This window comes from Pseudonaja textilis, chromosome Z (genome assembly GCF_049901715.1).
Source record: "Pseudonaja textilis isolate UNSWEBS1 chromosome Z, rPseTex1.2, whole genome shotgun sequence".
Lineage (NCBI taxonomy): Eukaryota > Metazoa > Chordata > Lepidosauria > Squamata > Elapidae > Pseudonaja > Pseudonaja textilis.
In genome coordinates, this window is record NC_142008.1 from 67,104,478 (window position 1) to 67,127,196 (window position 22,719).

General features: G+C 43.4%; 1 protein-coding gene across 2 annotated transcripts in view; it reads left to right on the forward strand.

Annotated features, from left to right (window-relative positions):
* NME8 (NME/NM23 family member 8) overlaps window positions 1-22,719 on the forward strand; it is a 124,870-nt gene that overhangs the window by 19,678 nt on the left and 82,473 nt on the right. For both annotated transcript variants that reach the window (XM_087918536.1, XM_087918537.1), the window contains exons 6-7: window positions 4,376-4,442; window positions 5,567-5,643. In XM_087918536.1, the coding sequence (XP_087774662.1) occupies window positions 4,376-4,442; window positions 5,567-5,643 (144 nt within the window). The remainder of the gene's footprint in view (window positions 1-4,375; window positions 4,443-5,566; window positions 5,644-22,719) is intronic.

Here is a 22,719-nt window from a genome sequence, read left to right on the forward strand (position 1 = left end):
TTTCACAATCAGACTAATAAACATGATATTCTCTTACAGTGGTAATGGAGTCAGGAAAAGATGCATTCAACCATGTCTCACAGACAAATATAATGTTGAATGTGGCTGTTCTTAATAAGATGAGGAATTCATGCATTTTATTTGCATTGAGTAGTTTGCGTTTAAGATATGAAGTAGTGGATCTGGATGAAGTAAGGGGCATGCATCCCTAATGTTGGATGTTTGGGTGATGGTTATTGGGATGTAGGTTGCTTTTGATACAATCTGCATGGTAGTCAATGTATAGATTAGTATTACCTAATTAATGTAGTCTTTTGAGATCAGAGTGTAGTTCATGGGATCGTATACATTGCTGTAAGGTTAGATCAGGGCAAGAATGAAGGTTCTTATGGTTGTTATATCTTGAGCTGTCACAACCAAAGAGCAGACACTCTCGAGAGAAAACCAGAATGCTCCTGCATAGAAGACAAGCTCCTGCCCAGGAGGCTTCTGCCCATAAAGTCTTTCAGGAGGCAATTGCAGTTGAAAATGAAGCCTGGGAGGGCCATGCACAGCATTCCTAAACTCCATTTTTGCTCGCAGGGATGCAGGAGACCATCACAACTGAAAATGGAGCCAGGAGGGCCACATGCAGCCCTCCTGAACTCCATTTTCATTGACAGAGGGCTTCAGGAGGCCATCACATCCAAAAATGGAACCCAGGAGGGATGCATGTGGTCCTCCCAGGCTTTGCTTTTGTTGGCAGAATGCTAACAAAACAAACTACTAACAAAAGTGGCATTTGATCACAAGGCAAGGAGGCATCAAGAAATGTTTCCTCTTTTACATTTGAGCATCCAAAAAAGGACAGGAAAGGGGAAACACAAAGGAAAAGAAGGAAATATGGGAGGAGATCAAGAAAAGAAAAAGAAGGAAAGAGGGAAAGGAAGAAGAAAGAGGGAAGGGAAAAGAAGAAAAGGGAAAAAGGAAGGAAGGAGATTATAAGGAGAGGCAGGGAAAGCCTGAGGGAACTCCTGCTTTAGCACTTGGCTACCAGCAGCCCTGCTGCCTTTTGCCATTCCTTTGTCTCCTTCCCCTGATCTGTACTGGTGTTCTCCCATCCTATCACTGAGGATGCTTTGGTTACAAAGCTGGGTCTTCTTGTGTGGAGAGGGAATGGGCTTCCCTCTGACCCACACTTTGCCCTCTCACACACACCATGAACAACTTGGCCAAGGAGAGCAAGAACAGCAGCAGCAGTGGAGGAGATAAGGGCAGCCGGGTACCCGCTCTGGGAAGCGAGGCTTGGCAGGGCTGTGGTGTCCCAGTGCTCTGGGAGCTCAGGGGCTGAGCTGAGCACTTGCTCTCCACTGCCTAAGGGTCTGGACAGCCTCTACCACTGTCCAGTGGTTCTTCACATGGCCTGAGAGGGATGGCAAGGCTCCTCTGAAGGACAAGGGTTTGGTGCTCTCCCTGGTTTTATCTTCCTCCACTGGAAACAATAGATCACCCCCAGCCCCATCCAGGCCGCTACATGTGCCCCCAACATGACTGATGTCGAGATGGCCATGCCCACCCTGGCTACACCCACCCAGCCTCTCAAGGTCAAACACAACCCTGATACGGCCCTCAATTAAATTGAGTTTGACACCCCTGATCTAAAGCTATCGATTTGTAATTATGACCATATAGTAGAAGAGAATATATGTAGCATAGGGTTGAAATGTGAAGTCTTGGTGCTCTCTGAGCTTGTTTGTTACTTTGTAGGCATTTCTAATCAAGACATGAAGCAATTGCAAATGAACAACCAAGTTTAAAGAGCACCAGGGCCTCCACAGCTCCATACAAATTAACAACAGCAGGCTAAGCTTACAATTAAAGATAATATCTCTCTGGATAATGATATGTAAATATCTATAGCAAGTTATTTGCCATTGACTTTTTCCAAAATGTTTGCTAGTTTCATTTTAGTTCCCAATTTAGCCTATAATCTGAGATTCCCTGCTGATTTCTCCCTAACCAGGCTTTAGCTTTTTCAAGATGAGCTAAAGTCAAGAGACAAATTCATAATTAGCACAATTCTAATAACATTAAATACATTCAGATTCTTTGCAAGGTGCAATACTAAATTAGGCATATTTTTCATGGAATTGCTCTGATGGCAATGAAGCTTAGTCAGATCAAATCAATCTTTAATATTGTCAAAGACCAGCCTATGGAGGGTGGCATACAAGGACTTTAAAAACATAAAAATACAAAATTCAAAAATAAAATTACATAAAAAGCTAAAAGTACTTTCAAAAAAATCTAATAAGCGTCTAAAGAAGTGCAAGAATAAATGAGCACAAAAAAGCATAACAAATCAAATCTATCATAATATAGCAATATTCCATAATGATAATCTAGGTGTCCATTAAAACTATTGGTTTTAATGAACACCTACAGTATCATTATGGAGAGATTTGATTTGTCATGCTTTTTATGCTCATTTATTGCTCTTGTACATAATTAATACCTTAGTCCCCACTCTCTAGTTAATAGCATTTATTGGAACTTTTCACTAAATTGTGAAAAGAGGAAAGCTCCCCAGAAACTCTCATCTAATGTATTTTCATCCCTATTGCTTTTTCAGTTTGAAAAAAAAAATGGTTGGTCCTCCAATGTCAAATATCCTCTGGTCCTAAATTCAATAATTTAAATTGTTTTGTTGCTTATATTGTATGAGTTATAAAATGATTAGCTTTTGCCTTAGGAACTTTAAAGTTGTGAACTTCAAACAGGCTTAGGAATTCTTTTTTTAATATTATTATCTCTTTTATTCATTAAACATGAAACTCAATCAACTGAACATTTAAAAATGTATCACAAATACCAGGGACTGGTGCTAATGGTTGATACGGGTTGCTGCCCGCGTCCTAGGTATCAACCAAGTATCTTCTTAAAATATATGATGTTCCGAGTAGCACAGATTTTTGCAGTTTTGCTAGTGTTATTGCAGGAAGCTGCAATTTCTTGATGTGTTTTGTAAAATTCTTGGACATGGTACCAAGTGCCCCAATGACAATGGGTATCACTGTTACATGATTGTGTAGTTTCAATGGCCAGGTCGCAATATTTTGTGATTTTTTCCAGTTCTTTTTCTTGGACTCTGGCGTCTCCTGGTACAGCAATATCAATAAATTGTACACTTTGGTCCTCGACAACCATAATATCTGGCATGTTGTATTCCAAATGATGATCCGTCTATATTTGAAAGTCTTCACTGACTCATATTTGACAACTTTTTCCACTTTATGTCCCCATGACTTTTCATACAGCTAGGGCGTATTTTTTACATAATGACCAATGGATTAATTTAGCAACTTGATCATGTCTAGCTTTGCAGTCAGTTTGTGCAATTTTGCTACATTAAGTGTGAAATACTTAATAGTTTCAACTTTATCATTGCAAATTGGACAGTTTGGATTGTCAGTGTTTTTTTGTATCTTCGTTTTCATGGCATTAGTTTGTAGGACTTGTTCTTGAGCAGAAAGTATTAAAATGTTATTGTTATTGTTATGCAATTTCCGTTGTTATATATAAATTTTCCATATCCACAATGGCAGAGAACTGTTTGGGTACAATCTCTTTTAGATACAAATAACAAATCTTATATGCATATTGATTATAACCATTTTTCTCTAAATTTATTAACCCTAGTGTTCACTTATCCTTATTGAACAATTTCCATTATTTAATTAAACACTCTGTTCAGTTTTATCATATAATTAATTAATATCAAATCTGATAAAGATCACATTTATCACAATTATCCTCTAAATCTAATAATCATAATATTTCCTTGTCTTATTTATTCAACATTCATTATTTAATTACATGTATACTTCTTTTTTATTTACATATTCTCCTTAATTTTTAATTTCTCAAAATTTCCGCTACTGGTTCTCCAGAACTGGTCAGAACCTGCTGAATACCATCTCCACTTTGCATGCTTTGTTGAGAAAGGCAGGGGTTAAAATCATACATCTTTTTCTCTTGTTGGCAGAGTCAGCTTGCCTCTGATGAGGTAATGATTCTCCTTGATGTTCCTTTGGCTCACCAATAGTCTCTTAACTGCGCTGACAGAAGTGTAGCCTACTTCTCATTTTTACCTTTCCTGTTGATAAAATTTTGCTGGTGGCATACCATTTCTGCTATTACAATCCTTGGAAGTTCATATAAAAAAATATCCCAGTTGATTTTATTTTATAGTTTGAAAACTGGGTTGAAAACCTCATCCCCATAGAATGCTTTTAAAATTAAAATATATTGTCAGATTAGATGTAGACATTAGTAACTACCATATAAACCTTTTAAATAAAACCTAGAGTTTGACAATGTAAACATTTAATTTTAGATGCCAGAGCTCTTGTTTATAGAAGAGAAAGAATCAGAAGAAGAACATGAAGAAGAAGAAGCTGGAGGTGAGTCAAAGTATGAGATTCACTCCTATGAATCCTCAAGTTATGAATGGAATAGGCTCCATTACATTCATAATTCAAGGACTACCTGTACTAGTTCTTTAATGTTATTTTTTGTAAACATAAGTGGAGCAAACAGTATGAAACCCCCAATATGTTGGTATAGCAACCACGAATCTTGATAGAGGTTCTCAATCACATACATACAAAATTATAGGTATAGGTATAAAATTAGCAGCAGTTTAGGATGTGGATCAAAAAGCAACTTTTCATTTAAAAAAAATAATGAGCATTTTTCATATAGAGTAAGCACTTCAATTGTAAGTATACACTTCATGACATGTAACAGAAATGAATATAGCTAGCCTTGCTTAATTATGGTCATTTAGCATCTGTTTGAACTTACAAAAGACCTTCCCAGATTTATTCCACAGTTCTGATGCCCCCTACACACACACACACACACACACACACACACACACACACTCACACACCCCTACATTGCATACATATGATCTCGTGTTTGGCAACCAGCTTGAATTTACAGCCAGTTGCAGCATCCTGCAGTCAAATGTTAATGGTTTTTGCTTCACAACAGCACATTTGCTTAACAATTGCCATAAAATGTTCATAAAATTGGGTGCAGTCACACGGTAACTCACTTAACAACCACTACTACTTACAATTATAGTTCCAGGTTCAATTATAGTGCCAAAGTATTTAATTATTTCATTTCCGTAATACACCTCTAACTCCAAAAACTTTAAAAATAACTGCAGACAAATAAATTGATCTCAGACACAAATTGTTAGATATTCAATGGGGGAAAGTCAGTGATGTCAGACTTCCCCCAGGTGGGAAAATGAACAGCCATCAGTGGCTAAAGTTGTAGACAGCAGCCTGTAAAAAGTACAGCAGGCACACCTGGTGGCAGTCTTTACTCAGAGCAGAATAAAGAGATCTTTTCCCTCTCCCCGTTGTCCTGTCTTTCAATCTAGCCCATATCTAACACAAATAGTTCAATGACAGTTCTGTTTAGAGTAGCAAATAAGCATTAAGTGCTTATATTATTTATTCTTTTGGAATAGTTATACAGCTTCCTAAATTCATTATTACTTTTCTTTTAGAGGAGGAAAAATGTATGGTTGTCATTATAAAACCTGATGCTGTTGCAGAAGGAAAAGTTGAAGAAATAAAGCAATTGGTAAGCATAAACACACACACACAATTCCATTTCAATTTAAATGGGAATAGAAGGAATTTCCTAAACTGAATCTGAATTTTACTGAGCTGAGCAAAAGAAACATCGTTATATGATGGTCATTTAGCATCTGTTTGAACTTACAAAAGACCTTCCCAGATTTATTCCACAGTTCTGATGCCCCCTACACACACACACACACACACACACACACACACACACACCCCTACAGAAACACCATTATATCAGTTTAGTGTGAGCCATACCAAGGCTTGCTAAGAGCCCAAGTAAACATGGGCTCTTACATGGCAGGTTGCTGCTCTTAGATATATCACTGAATGACTGCTATAACATGGATGAGATAACTATGAATGGGCCAGGGCTTTGATCATGCAGGGATTAATTTTATTTATTGATTCTTCTTACTACCACCCACACTCACGTCAACAAATCCCCTGCTCTACAGTAAAAAGGATATTTGATTAACAATGCTCTTTCTTAACAGTTCAGACACTGGATAGCTTAATATCTGGACTGTTTTTATGTTTTCTGAGATGCTACCATGCATATGTTTAGAACAGGGATGCGAAAGTCAAGGCCCGTGGGCCAAATCCAGCCCACAGTGCTGTTATATCTGGCCTGTGGAGCTGCCCTGGAAAAAGCGAAGCACAGCGCCTCAGTCCAGCCCAGGCCTACCAGACACTGATCATGGCAGCCATCTGGGCTGGAATGCAGGGCCTTAGATTTGTGGGGCTACCCTAGAGCCAGGGAAAGGCTGCCCCTGCCCCACACCCTGGGCATGCACAGAGGAGGTGGTGGGTGTTATGTCCCTGGAACTTGAAGAAGTTCCCTCTCAGGTCTGTTCGCGCTGCGGGGGCGGTTGCCCTCTCTCTCATTGGTTGGTTCTTCCCAGCAGCCAGCTATAAAAGCAGGCTGCGGGGTCCAACCAGTTGCTGATCGCTGCGAGCCAGTTCCAGGCTTGGCAAGCACGTTCAGTCCTTTATTATTCTAATAAAGTATTGTTGCATCCATGCCCTGGTTCAGCCTCTCATTACCCAAACGTAACACTGGCGACGAGGATGGGATGGCTACCAGAGGCACAATGCAACCGCTGAATCACTAGCCGCCGATCCGTAGCCAGAGAGAACGATCGGCAGGCGATAAGAAACAAAGCGCTGATCCGCAGCCAGAGAGAGCGGTCAGCAAGCGAGTGAACGCTGATCCGCAGCCAGAGAAAGTGGTCAGCAAGCAACGAAAGTGAGAAGCGTCTGTAGCCGCTTGTTAGCCAAGCTACAGGGAAAGTGAAGCGCTGCGCACGCCGCAGTCGTTTCTTTAGGCGCGAAATTCAAACGGCTGTCATTTGAATTTCCGCCCTAAAAGTACAGCGCGGTGCTGTATTACAAGTCACTGATGCCCACGCAGGCGCGAATTTCGAAACGCTGCCAACGACCGTTGCAGCCTAACCTCGTGTTACCCAGAGAGAGAGAGAGAGCTGTGAAAAGCCTCTCCAGAGCTGAAGTCACTTGCCTGCCACAGGCACAAAAACCGTCCTGCTGCTGCCCCAGAGAGATTTTTTTTTCAACAGATTATCCAGCCTGATTTTTTGTCATCATGAACTCCAACCCAGTTTTCCCAGCATTCAAGCCGGATGAGGAGAAGTGGGAGTCATACAAGAATCGTTTTAACCATTACATCGACGCAATTGGGTTGGCTGATGCAGGGGAGCACAGGAAAAAATCATATTTCCTGATCTACTGTGGAGCCATCGTCTTCGATACTGCCACGGCACTCGTGGCTCCACGTGAGTTAAAAAACGTTCCCTGGACAGAACTGTTAGAAATCCTCACTAACCACTATTCTCCTAGGCCCTCACAGATTGCCAGGCGGTTCACTTTCCGAATGAGGAAGCAATCAGACAAAGAGACCATCAACCAGTACATGGCTGCCCTCAGAACCGCAGCTCTCCATTGTGGGTTTGGGACCTACCTGGAGGACATGCTCCTCGACCAGCTAGTCTGCGGAGTCAAGGACCTTCACCTCCAAAGGCGCCTACTTGCTAAGAAGGACCTCAACCTCGCGCAAGCCGTCGAGGAAGCCCTGGCAGCAGAACTGGCAGCACACTCAGCCACCGAAATCCAAGGTCCTGCTTCCAAGCAAGGTGCAGTTTCAGTCCACTCCGAAGAGGTGGCCATAGAGGAGGACCCCAGCGATGCAGCCGACATCCACCGCCTCGCCCACGCCAGACACCCGCAGGTAGGAGCCAAGCAGGAAAGCGTCAGTCCACCCAAGCACATCACCCTGTGCCTATCCTGTGGTGGATCACACCTGAGGACCACCTGCAAATTCAAGGGAGCCACTTGCAACATCTGCCACAAAAGGGCACATCGCTAGAGTCTGCCAGGCCGCTCACAGCTCGGCACAAAGGCACCCCTCCTTTTCACAGTCTGGACCCCAAAGGCAAGTATTGAACTGTCGCACTCGCCACCATGCTAAGCACGCTTGCCATGCCATTAGTAAAATCTCTCTCTCCGTTTTGTTAGAAGGTAGACCTTGTCGCATGGAGGTTGACACGGGGTCAGCGCTCTCAATTATCTCTTGGAGCACCCTCAAGAGACTACAGCCCAGTCTATCCAGGAACCGGCTCCAGAAGTGCCAGTTTAGCCTGAAGGACTACCAGGGGAAGGACATTCCTGTAATCGGCAGAGGCAAGTTTTCTGTTAATTTTAAAACTTTCAAAGGCCACCTACCTCTAGTGGTAATTAACGGAAACCTCCCCACACTCTTGGGGCTTGATTGGTTTCCCCATCTCGGCCTAGGGTTGACAGGAGTCCATGCTGTCTCAACCTCAGACACTGACTCCTTATTCGCTGACTACTCAGACGTATTCAGCAATGAACTGGGGTGTTATAACGGTACCCCTATCTCATTCTCAGTCGACCCCCAAGCAGTCCCAATCAGGCTAAAACCTCGTAGAGTTCCATTCGCTATTCGGCCTAAATTAGATGCGGAACTGGATAAATTATTAAAACAAGGGGTCATTGAGCCAACAGATTTCGCCAAATGGGAGACGCCCATTGTCACACCCCTCAAAAAAGACGGTAGCCTGAGAATTTGCTCGGACTACAAAACCACAATTAATAAGTTTTTACAAGTTAGCGCTTACCCAGTGCCCGTCATTCAGCATTTATTACACACTTTTGAACCTGGCAGCATTTTTGCCAGATTGGACATGTCTCAAAGCGTATCAACAGTTCCCTGTTGATAACCAAACAGCGGAACTCCAGACCATTGTCACACACAGGGGTGCTTTCAGGTGCAAGCGTCTCCAATTTGGCGTAAGTGTTGCCCCAGGCATTTTTCAATCCCTCATGGAGCGGATTTTGCAGGGCCTCCTGGTGTAGTACCCTACTTCGATGACATCTTAGTCTCGGCCAGGGACAGACCCCAACTCTTCCAGAGAGTTCGAGCAGTGTTAGAGAGGTTCAGACAGCATGGCCTCAAGTTAAAAAAAGAAAAATGTGCCATTGCCACTAGACAGGTGGACTTTTTGGGTTATAAAATTGACGGCTCAGGCATTCACCCCCTGGAGTCCAAGGTTAAGGCAATTCATGAGGCACCCACGCCAACCTCCAAAGCGGAACTGCAAGCCTTCCTGGGGCTATTGAATTTTTACGCATCATTCCTGCCCCATAAAGCATCTGTAGCGGAACCCCTACACAGACTTTTGGATAAAAATCGGCTTGGCATTGGGGACACAAGGAAGACTCCGCCTTTCACAGCAGTCAAATCACTACTCACGTCGGAGGCGGTCCTTATTCAGTTTGACCCCAACCTTCCATTAGTGTTAGCAGCGGACGCATCCCTTTTGGAATTGGGGCAGTGTTAAGCCACAGGCTCCCCAATGGCTCCGAGGCCCCCATCGCTTTTTTTTCCAGGACGCTCTCTGCAACAGAGCACAATTATAGCCAAATCGATAAGGAAGCTTTAGCAGCTGTCACAGCTGTGAAGAAATTCCATGAATTTCTTTTTGGCCACTTTTTCGAGCTGGTCACGGATCATAAGCCTCTCCTGGGTCTACTAGCTGGTGACAAACAGACCCCTCAAGTCCTGTCTCCTAGAATGACAAGGTGGACTCTTTTCCTAGCGGCATACTCGTATAGACTCACACACCGTCCAGGTAAAACACTGTCCCACGCAGACGCCCTCAGCCGCTGCCCCCTGCCTGCTCCAGCTGAGGATCCTGCACCGGTCCATGCTATCTTTGAGGTCACCCAATTGGACCTTCCCATCACTGCCCTTGACATTGCTGCCAAAACCAAGGCAGACAAAACAATCGCCCAGGTACTGGACTGGGTGAGGAGGGGGTGGCCGGGCGGTGATGTTGAAACCAAATTCACGCCTTTCAAGACCCGCCTACAGGAATTATCCAGTTTGCAGGGCTGTTTGCTGTGGGGCACACGCAGTGGTCATCCCGACCTCACCATGCACCGAAGTTCTGGAGGCGTTGCACCGAAGGACACCCTGGCATCGTCAGAATGAAGGCATTAGCACGCAGCTACGTATGGTGGCCGGGCCTCGATGAAGACATCAGCAGATGGGTAAGCTCCTGCCATCCCTGCCAGGAATCCCGTCCATCCTCCAATTGCCACCCCCACTAAGTGGGAAAGCGCCAGCGCACCGTGGTCCAGGATTCACATCGACCTAGCAGGCCCGATGCACGGCAAAATGTTCCTGGTGATCGTGGACTTACTCTAAGTGGATTGACGTGGCACATCTATCCACAACCACCACGCAAGCGATTACCAAGGTATTGACTCGCCTGTTTGTAACACACGGGCTACCAGACTCTATAGTTTCCGACAATGGCCCCCAGTTTGCATCGGCAGAGTTCAGCCGTTTCGCTGCCAACCTGGGCATCCGCCACATCTTCACGGCTCCCTTTCATCCTGCCAGTAACGGGCTGGCAGAAAGAGCCGTTAGGACCACTAAAGAGGCTCTAGCTAGGTTCAGTAAGGAAGACTGGCACCACAAACTCTCCCGTTTCTTGATGAGCCAGCACTCAACCCCGTGCACAGTCACTAATAAGTCCCCGGCTGAGCTCCTGATGGGTAGACGCCTGCGGACTGTATTGTACAGGCTTCACCCACATTACTGCCCTGACTCTCCCCTCGCTTCCACATCGGGGGTTAGGCATTTTGTCTTACAGGAACCCGTGTTTGCGAGGAACTTCGCTGGTGACCCTCTGTGGATCCCGGGCGAGATCGTGGTCATCACCGGACCCAGGTCGTATCGAGTCAGACTGGAGGACGGCCGAGTCTGGAGAAGGCACGTGGACCAGCTGCGGAAGCGCCACGACACCCTCGTTAGCGGTGACTCAGGGTTACAGACCGGAACGAGTCCACAGCATCAACCCCACATCAGCACCAACCCCGGTGACCTGCTTACACCAGCAGCCGAGCCAGGGAACCCGAACACGGACCACGACCTCCAGATGGCCGACCAGTCCGAACCAGTCAACGGGAACACGTCCCCAGAGACCAACCCTTCGAGTCCCGAGCCAGCCCTGACCGAGGGACGCGTTCGTGACTCCCTACCGATCCAACCCTCCATTGCAGACTCTGAACTGACAGACAATTCACCAGAGTTGCGCCGTTCTGGGCGCCAGCACAAGCCTCCAGCGTACCACAAAGACTATGCGTGTTCGCATCTGGGGGGAAGGGTGTAATGTCCCTGGAACTTGAAGAAGTTCCTCTCAGGTCCGTTCGCGCTGGGGAGGTTGCCCTCTCTCTCATTGGTTGGTTCTTCCCAGCAGCCAGCTATAAAAGCAGGCTGCGGGTCCAACCAGTTGCTGATCACTGCGAGCCAGTTCCAGGCTTGGCAAGCACGTTCAGTCCTTTATTATTCTAATAAAGTATTGTTGCATCCATGCCCTGGTTCAGCCTCTCATTACCCAAACGTAACAGTGAGTCTGTGCAGGGCCTGGCATCCCCGGGGACCATCTTGCCGCACAGGCTGACCATGTTCTGAGCAGTTCTGAGGGAGGTTTCACCCCAGCAGCAGTTCCTGACCCCCTCCCCCCCAACTTCTATGACTTCTAACAAGCTCCCCCTTCATCTGTGTTCCTCCCTTCAGCTGCCTTTTCCAAGGACAGAACAGTTCTTTGCAAAATGCTTAATTTTTCTTGGCTGGCTAGAGGTGGAGTTGATCATTCTGCTGAGGTTTTGGTAATTGCACCCCCCACCCCCTTCCACCCCCACTCCTCTTACAATAAGAAAGAGGCTAGTTTTCTCATCGCCAGTGTTGATCTCCTTTTGTTATGATAGTTCTTGTTAACATTCCTGTGTGACGTTTCTCCAATTCTTGTTCAAGATAATTGCAAGCGGCAGCTTTTTGCTCTGTCCTCTCAGGCCGAGGCTTTCTTTGCTTTCCCATTTGCTCTACACAGTTTTCCTGTTCTCTAGCTGTTAACAAATGAAGCGGTAAAGAATGAAAGTTGATTTGTTTCTGCAATAATGTTCAAGTTCAAAGATTAGTCTCCCTTTTACCATTCACTTAAATAAAAATGAATAAAACTTATCATGGATCCTTTCTTTTTTCCCTCCCTCATTTAATTCTTTCTTTTCCTCCTCCTGCTTTTAAATTCCATCCTTTCTTTTTCCCTTTTCTTTTTCCCTTTCTTCTTCCTTTCCCTCTTTCCTTTTTTTTTCCTTCCTTGCTCTCTTTTCATCTTTCCTTCTTTTTCTTTCCTCTTTCCCTTTCTCCTTTCCTGTCCCTTCTTGGATGCTCAAATGCAAAAGGGGAAACACTTCTCGATGCCTTTTTGCCTTGTGACCAAATGGCACTTTTGCTACTAGTTTGTTTTGCTAGAACTCTGCGATGGCTTCCTGCAGCCCTCTGCCAGCAAAAACAGAGCTTGGGAGGGCTGCACACAGCCCTCAGGGGCTCCATTTGTGGCCACAATAGCCTCCTGAAGTCGTCTGCCCCAAAAACAGAGCTCAGGAGGGCAGAGGCACCAAGGCTTGTCCTTTGCTGTTTCCAGGGCAGCCCCACAGGCCAGATCTAAGCACCCTGCTGACTTCCAGTTTGGTATCATGATGATACGGTCAAGGGAAAGCTGGGCTCTGCTTTCCGCGATTGATTTCATCCTGCCAGAGACCCCCAAGGTGGTGAAAGTTGCACTGTAGAGGTGACAATAGAGGGGAGAATTCTGCAGATTACAAGCATAGTGATTCACTCATTCAATCCAGGAAAGCCACCAACTGTCAGGAGAAAGGGCTAGCTGTACTTGTGCAACTGCCCGAAGCCAACCAGAGCCATCAACTATCGGAGAAACTGAAAGGTTGGGTACTTCTGAAGTACCAATAAAAAGATTGCCAATATTATGCTCTGAAGCTGGGTAAGACTACTTTTTCTCTATCCCCTTGAAAAATACTTCTTGAAACAAATAAATCCCAAAAGAAAAGAAAAGGCCCAGACAGGATTGGAGGAAGTAGGAAATATAACCCCCTTCACCAGAGGAAACAAACAGTAGTCAAATGAATGAACAGCCCAAAAGGGAAATTAAAACAGAAAATCAGAATGAACATATAAGGGGAAAAAAAACTCTATATGGCAAACATTGAGGACTTTTAAAGTTTTTTTTTAAAGCTTTTGAGAGCAAAGATGGCCTGAAATAACTAATCAAAGAACTAAACTTTATTTGTGTTATGGATTCCTGAATAATTAATTGAGGAGAATGACATCTTGTGGCAAAGAGGAGAAAATTGTTGAAACATCTTACATGTAAACAAAAAATGTGGCTCTAAGCCCAGATGTAAATAACTGGTGGGTGACCTTGAAGCTGAGAATTTATCAACTGAATAAGACACAACCGGCAAATAAAGAGAACAAGGTGTTTCACTGTTTATTATTTGGGGGATTTATTGTTTGGACTAGTTTGAATTGCAACTCTGATTGAGAGAGCTGGATTTAAAACCTTATTTTACATTGGATTCAAATATTGGATTATTGGAACCTATTAACCTATAAAGCCTATAGACAAAGGAAAGAGTATAAGATTTAAGATGTGATTTACATTGCTTTTTAATCTGGTGAATAATTTTGGCTATATTAGACAATGTTAACATATTACTAGTTATTAGCTGAAGAACTGAATATTGATTACACCAAAGATCAATAGATTTAATGCTCTGACAAGAAAAATCTAACAAATTCCAAAAAGAAATGCAGACAACATTACAGGTGTTTCAGGAAGCAATTGCCTCACAAAAAGAAGATATAAGAAAGAATCAAGATGAGATAAAAAGTGAGATAAAAATTAAACACAAGATGGAAGAAAAATAGACAAGTTACATGAACAGGTTCTTCATAAATTTCCAAGCTAGAAAATTTTCAACAAAAGATTACAAAGAATGAACAAAGAATTCAGAAAATGGAAGATAAAACAGAAGAAGCATGTGTGTGTGTGTGTGTGCGTGTGTACAAAATAAAAAAAAACAGATTTGCACAGGCAAATAAAAATCTGGAAGATTTTCAGTAGCAACATTGGAAATGGATATGTGTGTGTGTGTGTGTGTGTGTGTGTGTGTGTGTGTGTGTGTGTGTGTTTTCTGAAGTTCTCGCGGGTATTTGTATGTGGATCTTTGGTTATTCGGGTTTTCTCCGCATAACATTCTGCCTAGATACTTCCAATCTTAGTCGGGAGAAAACCGAATAACCAAAGATCCATATATATACTCGAACAAAGCTGATGTAAGTACCCATGAAAACTTAAGAAAACAAATATATATATATATATATATATCCATATATATATATATCCATATATATATATATATCCATATATATATATATATATATATATATATTTGTTTTCTTAAGTTTTCGCAGGTACTTACATCAGCTTTGTTCGAGTATTTTCCCACGTCATTGTAGTTTTGCTTTTAAAGTTGTAGCAACGTTTCGGCAGAATCTCATCTGCCATCATCACGCTTCTGTATAGTGTTCATATGTGAGTCAGACTTTTACAGTGGTTTCAGATTTAAATTTGGGGCTAGCCTACTGCTGTGCCAGAATGGTTTTTTTCTTCATCCTGATTGGTTGGGAGTCTTGGTCTGTGTTTATTGGTCTTGGAGTTTGCTGTGTTCTGCTTGATTGGTGTTTCTAATATCTTCTGTCTGTTTTGTGGCTTTTGTCTTGGTTGACTGGCAACATTGTGTTCCTGTATTGGAGGCTTTTAGTGCAGCTTGGCTCCGAGTAAATGGACGGCTATCATTTGTTAGGAAGCTAGGTTTCATCTGGGTGCCTGGTTGGGGTGTGTTTGAGCTGGAGGTATCAGGGGGGATCTGTCTGTGCCCAGGGGTTTGCCTGACTAGTGGTGTGGAGATTTTTTTGTTCGTGAGTGCAGGCTTCCAAATAATTAACAGTCTGGTGGAATCATCTCTTCTATTCATGCTTTCAGGTCTTTTTTCAATCTTTATGGCTTCTCTGATAATTCTGTGGCTGGGGTTTCTATAGTGGCTAGGGTTTTGGTGCCATTGAAGTTGATGCTATGACCTGTAGCTTTCATGTGTTGGACTAGTGAGGAAGTGTGTTCCAGCTTTTTTCCTGCATTTTTGTGTTCATCCAGGCGGGTACTTATTCTTCTATTGGTCTGTCCAATGTATGTGGCCGGGCATGATGCACAGGGGACTTCATATATGCCTTGGTTTTCCAGGTCAATTTTATGTTTGGGGTTTCTTAGGATGGCTGCTATTTTTCTGTCTGTTTTGAAGGCAGTCTTGATGTGATGCCTGTGTAGTATCTTACTGATTTTATCTGTAATACCTCTTATGTAGGGCAGGACAGCTGTTCCATAGGTCTGTTAATCTTCTAAGTCTCCATTATGTCTCAGTGTGTTTTTGTGGATCAAGCCGGTGATTTTGCTTTTGTGGAAGCCGTTAGCTGTCAGTACTTTAGCCAGGGTGCATAGTTCTGTCTTTATGTGTGTGTTGTCTGCCAGGCGTTTGGTTCTGGCGATTAGTGTTTTGGCCACGGAGTTTGTCTGTGCTGGGTGGGATTGGGCATTGAGGTAGCGGTTGGAGTGTGTTTTCTTCTGGTATATGGTGTGTCCTAGTGTACCAACTGTTTTATTTTTTTTGTAGATAATTACATCTAGGAATGGTAGTTGTTTGTTTGTTTCTGTTTCCATGGTGAACTTGATTTTGGGGTGTGTGCTGTTTAGGTGTGTTAGGAAATTGTTTAGGTTTTCTTGTCCATGGGGCCAAATCACAAATGTGTCATCGATGTATCTTAACCATAGTTTGGGTTTGTGGATGGCATTGGCCAGGGCTCTGGATTCGAAAACCTGTTCATGGAAGAATTCGAATCCAGAGCCCTGGCCAATGCCATCCACAAACCCAAACTATGGCTAAGATACATTGATGACACCTTTGTGATTTGGCCCCATGGAATAGAAAACCTAAACAATTTCCTAACAAACCTAAACAGCACACACCACAAAATCAAATTCACCATGGAAATGAAAACAAACAACTACCATTCCTAGATGTACTAATCTACAAAAAAACAGATGGCACACTAGGACACACTATATACCAGAAGAAAACACACACCAACCGCTACCTCAACGCCCAATCCCACCACCACCCAGCTCAGATAAACTCTGTGGCCAAAACACTAATTACTAGAACCAAACGCCTGGCAGACAAGACACACATTAAGACTGAACTATGCACCCTGGCTAAAGTACTGACAGCTAACGGCTTCCACAAAAGCAAAATCACCAGCTTGATCCACAAAACCACACTGAGACATAACAGAGACCCAGAGGCTGAACAGACCTATGGAACAGCTGTCCTGCACTACATAAGAGGTACTACAGACAAAATTAGTAAGATACTACACAGATATCACATCAAGACTGCCTTCAAAACAGACAGAAAAATAGCAGCCATCCTAAGAAACCCCAAAGATAAAATTGACCTGGAAAACCAAGGCATATATGAAGTCCCCTGTGCATCATGCCCGGCCACATACATTGGACAGACCAATAGAAGAATAAGTACCCGCCTGGATGAACACAAAAATGCAGTCAAAAAGCTGGAACACACTTCCTCACTAGTCCAACACATGAAAGCTACAGGTCATAGCATCAACTTCAATGGTACCAAAACCCTAGCCACTATAGAAACCCCAGCCACAGAATCATCAGAGAAGCCATAGAGATTGAAAAAAAACCAGAAAGCATGAATAGAAGAGATGATTCCACCAGACTGTCAAGCATTTGGAAGCCTGCACTTCCAAACAAAAAAATCTCCACACCACTAGCCAGGCAAACACCTGGGCACAGACAGATCCCCCCTGATATCTCCAGCTGAAACATACCCCAACCAGGCACCCAGATGAAACCTAGCTTCCTAACTAATGATAGCCGTCCATTTACCTGGAGCCAAGCTGCACTAAAGGCCTCCAATAAAGTAACACAATGTTGCCAGCCAATCAAGATACAAAAAGAGCCAAAAAACAGACAGAAGATATTAGAAATACCAATCAAGCAGAACACAGCAAACTCCAAGACCAATAAACACAGACCAAGACTCCCAACCAATCAGGGTGAAGAAAAAACCATTCTGGCACAGCAATAGGCTGCCCCAAATTTAAATCTGAAACCACTGTAAAAATCTGACTCACAGATGAACACTATACAGAAGTGTGATGATGGCAGATGAGATTCTGCCGAAACGTTGCTACAACTTTTAAAGCAAAACTACAATGACGTGGGAAAATACTCGAACAAAGCTGAATGCCATACATGTAAGTACCCGCGATAGATATAGATATAGATATAGATATATACATATACACACATACATACATATATATATATATATATATACATACATACATACATGTATACATACATGTATACATATATATATATATATATATATATATATATATATATATATATATATATATATATATATATATATATATATATATATATATATGGATCTTTAGTTGTTCGGGTTTTCTCCCGCGTAGATTCAAAGTGTCTAGGCAACGTTTCGATGAAGTCTCATTCATCATCATCAGGCCTCTGTCTTTGGCTCTTGCTTTTCAGAGTGATGTGAGGTTGCAGCTGCTTTTTTCTTTCTAACTGTCAGTGGGGGTGGGATTTGAATGGGTGGGGGCTTGGCTGTGTTCTGATTGGGTGGGGGTGTCTTCTCATTGGTGGGGGGCCTGGCTGTGTTTTGATTGGTTGGGGGTTGGCCGTGTTCTGATTGGCTGGATTTCTTGCTGCCCGGCTTCGAGTTCGAGGTCGCGCTGCATCTCCATAGTTGGTGTCGGCTTGCTTCATGTATGGCTCGGAGGGGTTTGGAGTGGGCAGTGGTGAGGTTGCAGGTATTCGTCTGTTCATGAGGGCGGGTTTCCAAATGGCTGGGAGGCGGGAGGTGTCATCTCGTTTGTTCATGCTGTGTGGGCGTTTTTCTATTTCTATGGCTTCTCTGATTATTCTGCTGTTGAAGTGTTCGGTTTTGGCAATAGTTCTGGTATTTTTAAAGTTAATTTTATGTCCTGTGGCTTTGAGGTGTTGGACCAGGGAAGAGGTCGTTTCTTCTTTTTGATTGAGTTCTTATGTTCTTCAATGCGTGCACTAATTCTTCTGTTAGTCTGTCCAATGTATGTGGCAGGGCAGGCAGTGCAGGGGATTTCGTATACTCCTTGGTTTTCTAATTCGACTCTGTCTTTGGGGTTTCTTAGGATGGTGGATATTTTTCTGTTTGTGCAGAATGTTGTTTTAATATTGTGTTTTTGGAGGATCTTGCTGATTCTGTCTGTAGTGCCTTTTATATATGGGAGGAGGGCTTTGCCGTTTTCTTGTTCTCTGTCTTGGATTTTGGTTGGGGTTTCTTTTTGGATTAGGTGGGTAATCTTGTGTTTTTGGAATCCATTGGCTGTAAGTACGTTGGTGAGGGTGTGTAGTTCGGCTTTTTGGTGTTGTTCATCGGCTAAGCATTTTGTTCTGGAGATGAGTGTTTTGGCTACGGACTTGATCTGTGCTGGGTGGTGGTGTGAGAGTGCATGTAGATAGCGGTTTGTATGTGTTTTCTTTTGGTAGATGGTGTGTCCTAGGGAGCCATTGGATCTTTTGTATACCAAGACATCTAGGAAGGGAAGTTGATTGTTGGTTTCTGTTTCCATAGTGAATTGTATCTTGGGGTGTAGGCTGTTGAGGTGTGTGAGGAACTTGTTTAGTTTTTCTTTCCCATGTGGCCAGATTATGAAGGTGTCATCTACGTATCTGAGCCAGAGTTTGGGTTTGTGGTCGTATTTTTCTAGAGCTTGTGTTTCAAAGTGTTCCATGTAGAGGTTTGCGATGACAGGTGAGAGGGGTGATCCCATGGGTGCTCCTTCTATTTGTTTGTATTTTTGTCCATTGTAGGTGAAGTATGTATTGGATAGGCAGTGGTTGGTCAGATCTAGGATGTGCTTGGGGGTTGTATTTGTTTTGGATGGCTGTCAAGGCTTCTTTTATTGGTATTTGGGTGAAGAGGATATGACATGAAGCTTACTAGTAGGTCGCTGGGTTGTAAGTTTTGTTTCTTTATGATTTCGATGAACTGGAATGAGTTTCTTACATGTGAGTTGATGGATTCTGCATAGGGTTGTAGTTGTTTGGCGAGAAATTTGGCCAGGTTTTGTAGAGGTGAGCCTATGGAGCTGACTATTGGTCTGAGTGGGGTTCCTTCTTTGTGTATCTTGGGAGACCATAAAGCTTGGGGCATCTGGATGATTTTTCTCTGGGTATGATTCTTTGCTGGATTTCTTCACTGATGGGGAGGTTTTTATTTTGGATTTGGTAGTTTTTCTAGGTAGGTGGTGGGGTCTGTCTTTAGGGGTTTGTATGCGGGGTCTTGGAGTAGGTTGGTTAACTTGGTTTGGTAGTCAGATGTGTTCATAACCACTGTCGCGTTGCCTTTGTCTGCTGGTAGGATTATTATGCTGGTGTCTTCTTTCAGGTTAAGTAGTGCAGTTTGTTCTTCTTTGGATAAGTTGCTTTTGGGTGGTTTGCTAGTGCAGAGGATGTTGGTGATTTCAAGTCTGATTTTGTTAGCATCATCAGGGTTGGTTTTGGTCAGGCTGGTTTCAACTCCACATATGATGGTTTCTGTGGGGATGTGTTTGGGGGCGACAGCAAAGTTGAATCCTTTTGAAAGGACCTTGGTTTCAGCTTCAGTGAGGATCTTGTCTGAGATGTTGTGCACTGTTTGTTTCATGTGTGGCTGTGGGGGGAGGAGTTGGTTTCTGGCGTTGTTGTAGTTTCTTGAGTTTGTTGGTGTGTGTGTTTGTCTTGAGGGAGGTCTGTGTTTGGCTCTCCAGACAGCAAGTTGTTTGATTTGTCCCAAAGTAGGGGGTGAATCTTGTTGCTGAGTTTCAGGTGGAGTGTGAGGAGATCTTTGTTGATTTGGTCTAGGAGAAACCTTTTTGTGTGAAGTTCATTTCTGATTAGGGCCAATTCTGTTCTTTTTAGGATGCGTTTGGTGGCTGCTGTGTTGGTGTGGAATTTCAGTTGGAAGCTTGTGGAATTAAATTTTGATCTCGGCAGTTGCATAGGAATGCAAGGTCACATAAAATGGAAGCTCTTTGGACTTCAAGTTTTTCATAAGTCCTGATCAGATGGTGGGTTTCCTCCCGTAGAGGTGTAATGGAGGAAACCCACCATCTGATCAGGACTTATGAAAACTTGAAGTCCAAAGAGCTCCATTTTATGTGACCTGCATTCCTATGCAACTGCCGAGATCAAAATTTAATTCCCACAAGCTTCCAACTGAAATTCCACACCAACACAGCAGCCACCAAACGCATCCTAAAAAGAACAGAATTGGCCCTAATCAGAAATGAACTTCACACAAAAAGGTTTCTCCTAGACCAAATCAACAAAGATCTCCTCACACTCCACCTGAAACTCAGCAACAAGATTCACCCCTACTTTGGGACAAATCCAAACAACTTGCTGTCTGGAGAGCCGAAACACAGACCTCCCTCAAGACAAACACACACACCAACAAACTCAAGAAACTACAACAACGCCAGAAACCAACTCCTCCCCCCACAGCCACACATGAAACAAACAGTGCACAACATCTCAGACAAGATCCTCACTGAAGCTGAAACCAAGGTCCTTTCAAAAGGATTCAACTTTGCTGTCGCCCCCAAACACATCCCCACAGAAACCATCATATGTGGAGTTGAAACCAGCCTGACCAAAACCAACCCTGATGATGCTAACAAAATCAGACTTGAAATCACCAACATCCTCTGCACTAGCAAACCACCCAAAAGCAACTTATCCAAAGAAGAACAAACTGCACTACTTAACCTGAAAGAAGACACCAGCATAATAATCCTACCAGCAGACAAAGGCAACGCGACAGTGGTTATGAACACATCTGACTACCAAACCAAGTTAACCAACCTACTCCAAGACCCCGCATACAAACCCCTAAAGACAGACCCCACCACCTACCTAGAAAAACTACCAAATCCAAAATAAAAACCTCCCCCATCAGTGAAGAAATCCAGCAAAGAATCATACCCAGAGAAAAATCATCCAGATGCCCCAAGCTTTATGGTCTCCCAAGATACACAAAGAAGGAACCCCACTCAGACCAATAGTCAGCTCCATAGGCTCACCTCTACAAAACCTGGCCAAATTTCTCGCCAAACAACTACAACCCTATGCAGAATCCATCAACTCACATGTAAGAAACTCATTCCAGTTCATCGAAATCATAAAGAAACAAAACTTACAACCCAGCGACCTACTAGTAAGCTTGATGTCATATCCCTCTTCACCCAAATACCAATAAAGAAGCCTTGACAGCCATCCAAAACAAATACAACCCCCAAGCACATCCTAGATCTGACCAACCACTGCCTATCCAATACATACTTCACCTACAATGGACAAAAATACAAACAAATAGAAGGAGCACCCATGGGATCACCCCTCTCACCTGTCATCGCAAACCTCTACATGGAACACTTTGAAACACAAGCTCTAGAAAAATACGACCACAAACCCAAACTCTGGCTCAGATACGTAGATGACACCTTCATAATCTGGCCACATGGGAAAGAAAAACTAAACAAGTTCCTCACACACCTCAACAGCCTACACCCCAAGATACAATTCACTATGGAAACAGAAACCAACAATCAACTTCCCTTCCTAGATGTCTTGGTATACAAAGATCCAATGGCTCCCTAGGACACACCATCTACCAAAAGAAAACACATACAAACCGCTATCTACATGCACTCTCACACCACCACCCAGCACAGATCAAGTCCGTAGCCAAAACACTCATCTCCAGAACAAAATGCTTAGCCGATGAACAACACCAAAAAGCCGAACTACACACCCTCACCAACGTGCTTACAGCCAATGGATTCCAAAAACACAAGATTACCCACCTAATCCAAAAAGAAACCCCAACCAAAATCCAAGACAGAGAACAAGAAAACGGCAAAGCCCTCCTCCCATATATAAAAGGCACTACAGACAGAATCAGCAAGATCCTCCAAAAACACAATATTAAAACAACATTCTGCACAAACAGAAAAATATCCACCATCCTAAGAAACCCCAAAGACAGAGTCGAATTAGAAAACCAAGGAGTATACGAAATCCCCTGCACTGCCTGCCCTGCCACATACATTGGACAGACTAACAGAAGAATTAGTGCACGCATTGAAGAACATAAGAACTCAATCAAAAAAGAAGAAACGACCTCTTCCTGGTCCAACACCTCAAAGCCACAGGACATAAAATTAACTTTAAAAATACCAGAACTATTGCCAAAACCGAACACTTCAACAGCAGAATAATCAGAGAAGCCATAGAAATAGAAAAACGCCCACACAGCATGAACAAAGCGAGATGACACCTCCGCCTCCCAGCCATTTGGAAACCCGCCCTCATGAACAGACGAATACCTGCAACCTCACCACTGCCCACTCCAAACCCCTCCGAGCCATACATGAAGCAAGCCGACACCAACTATGGAGATG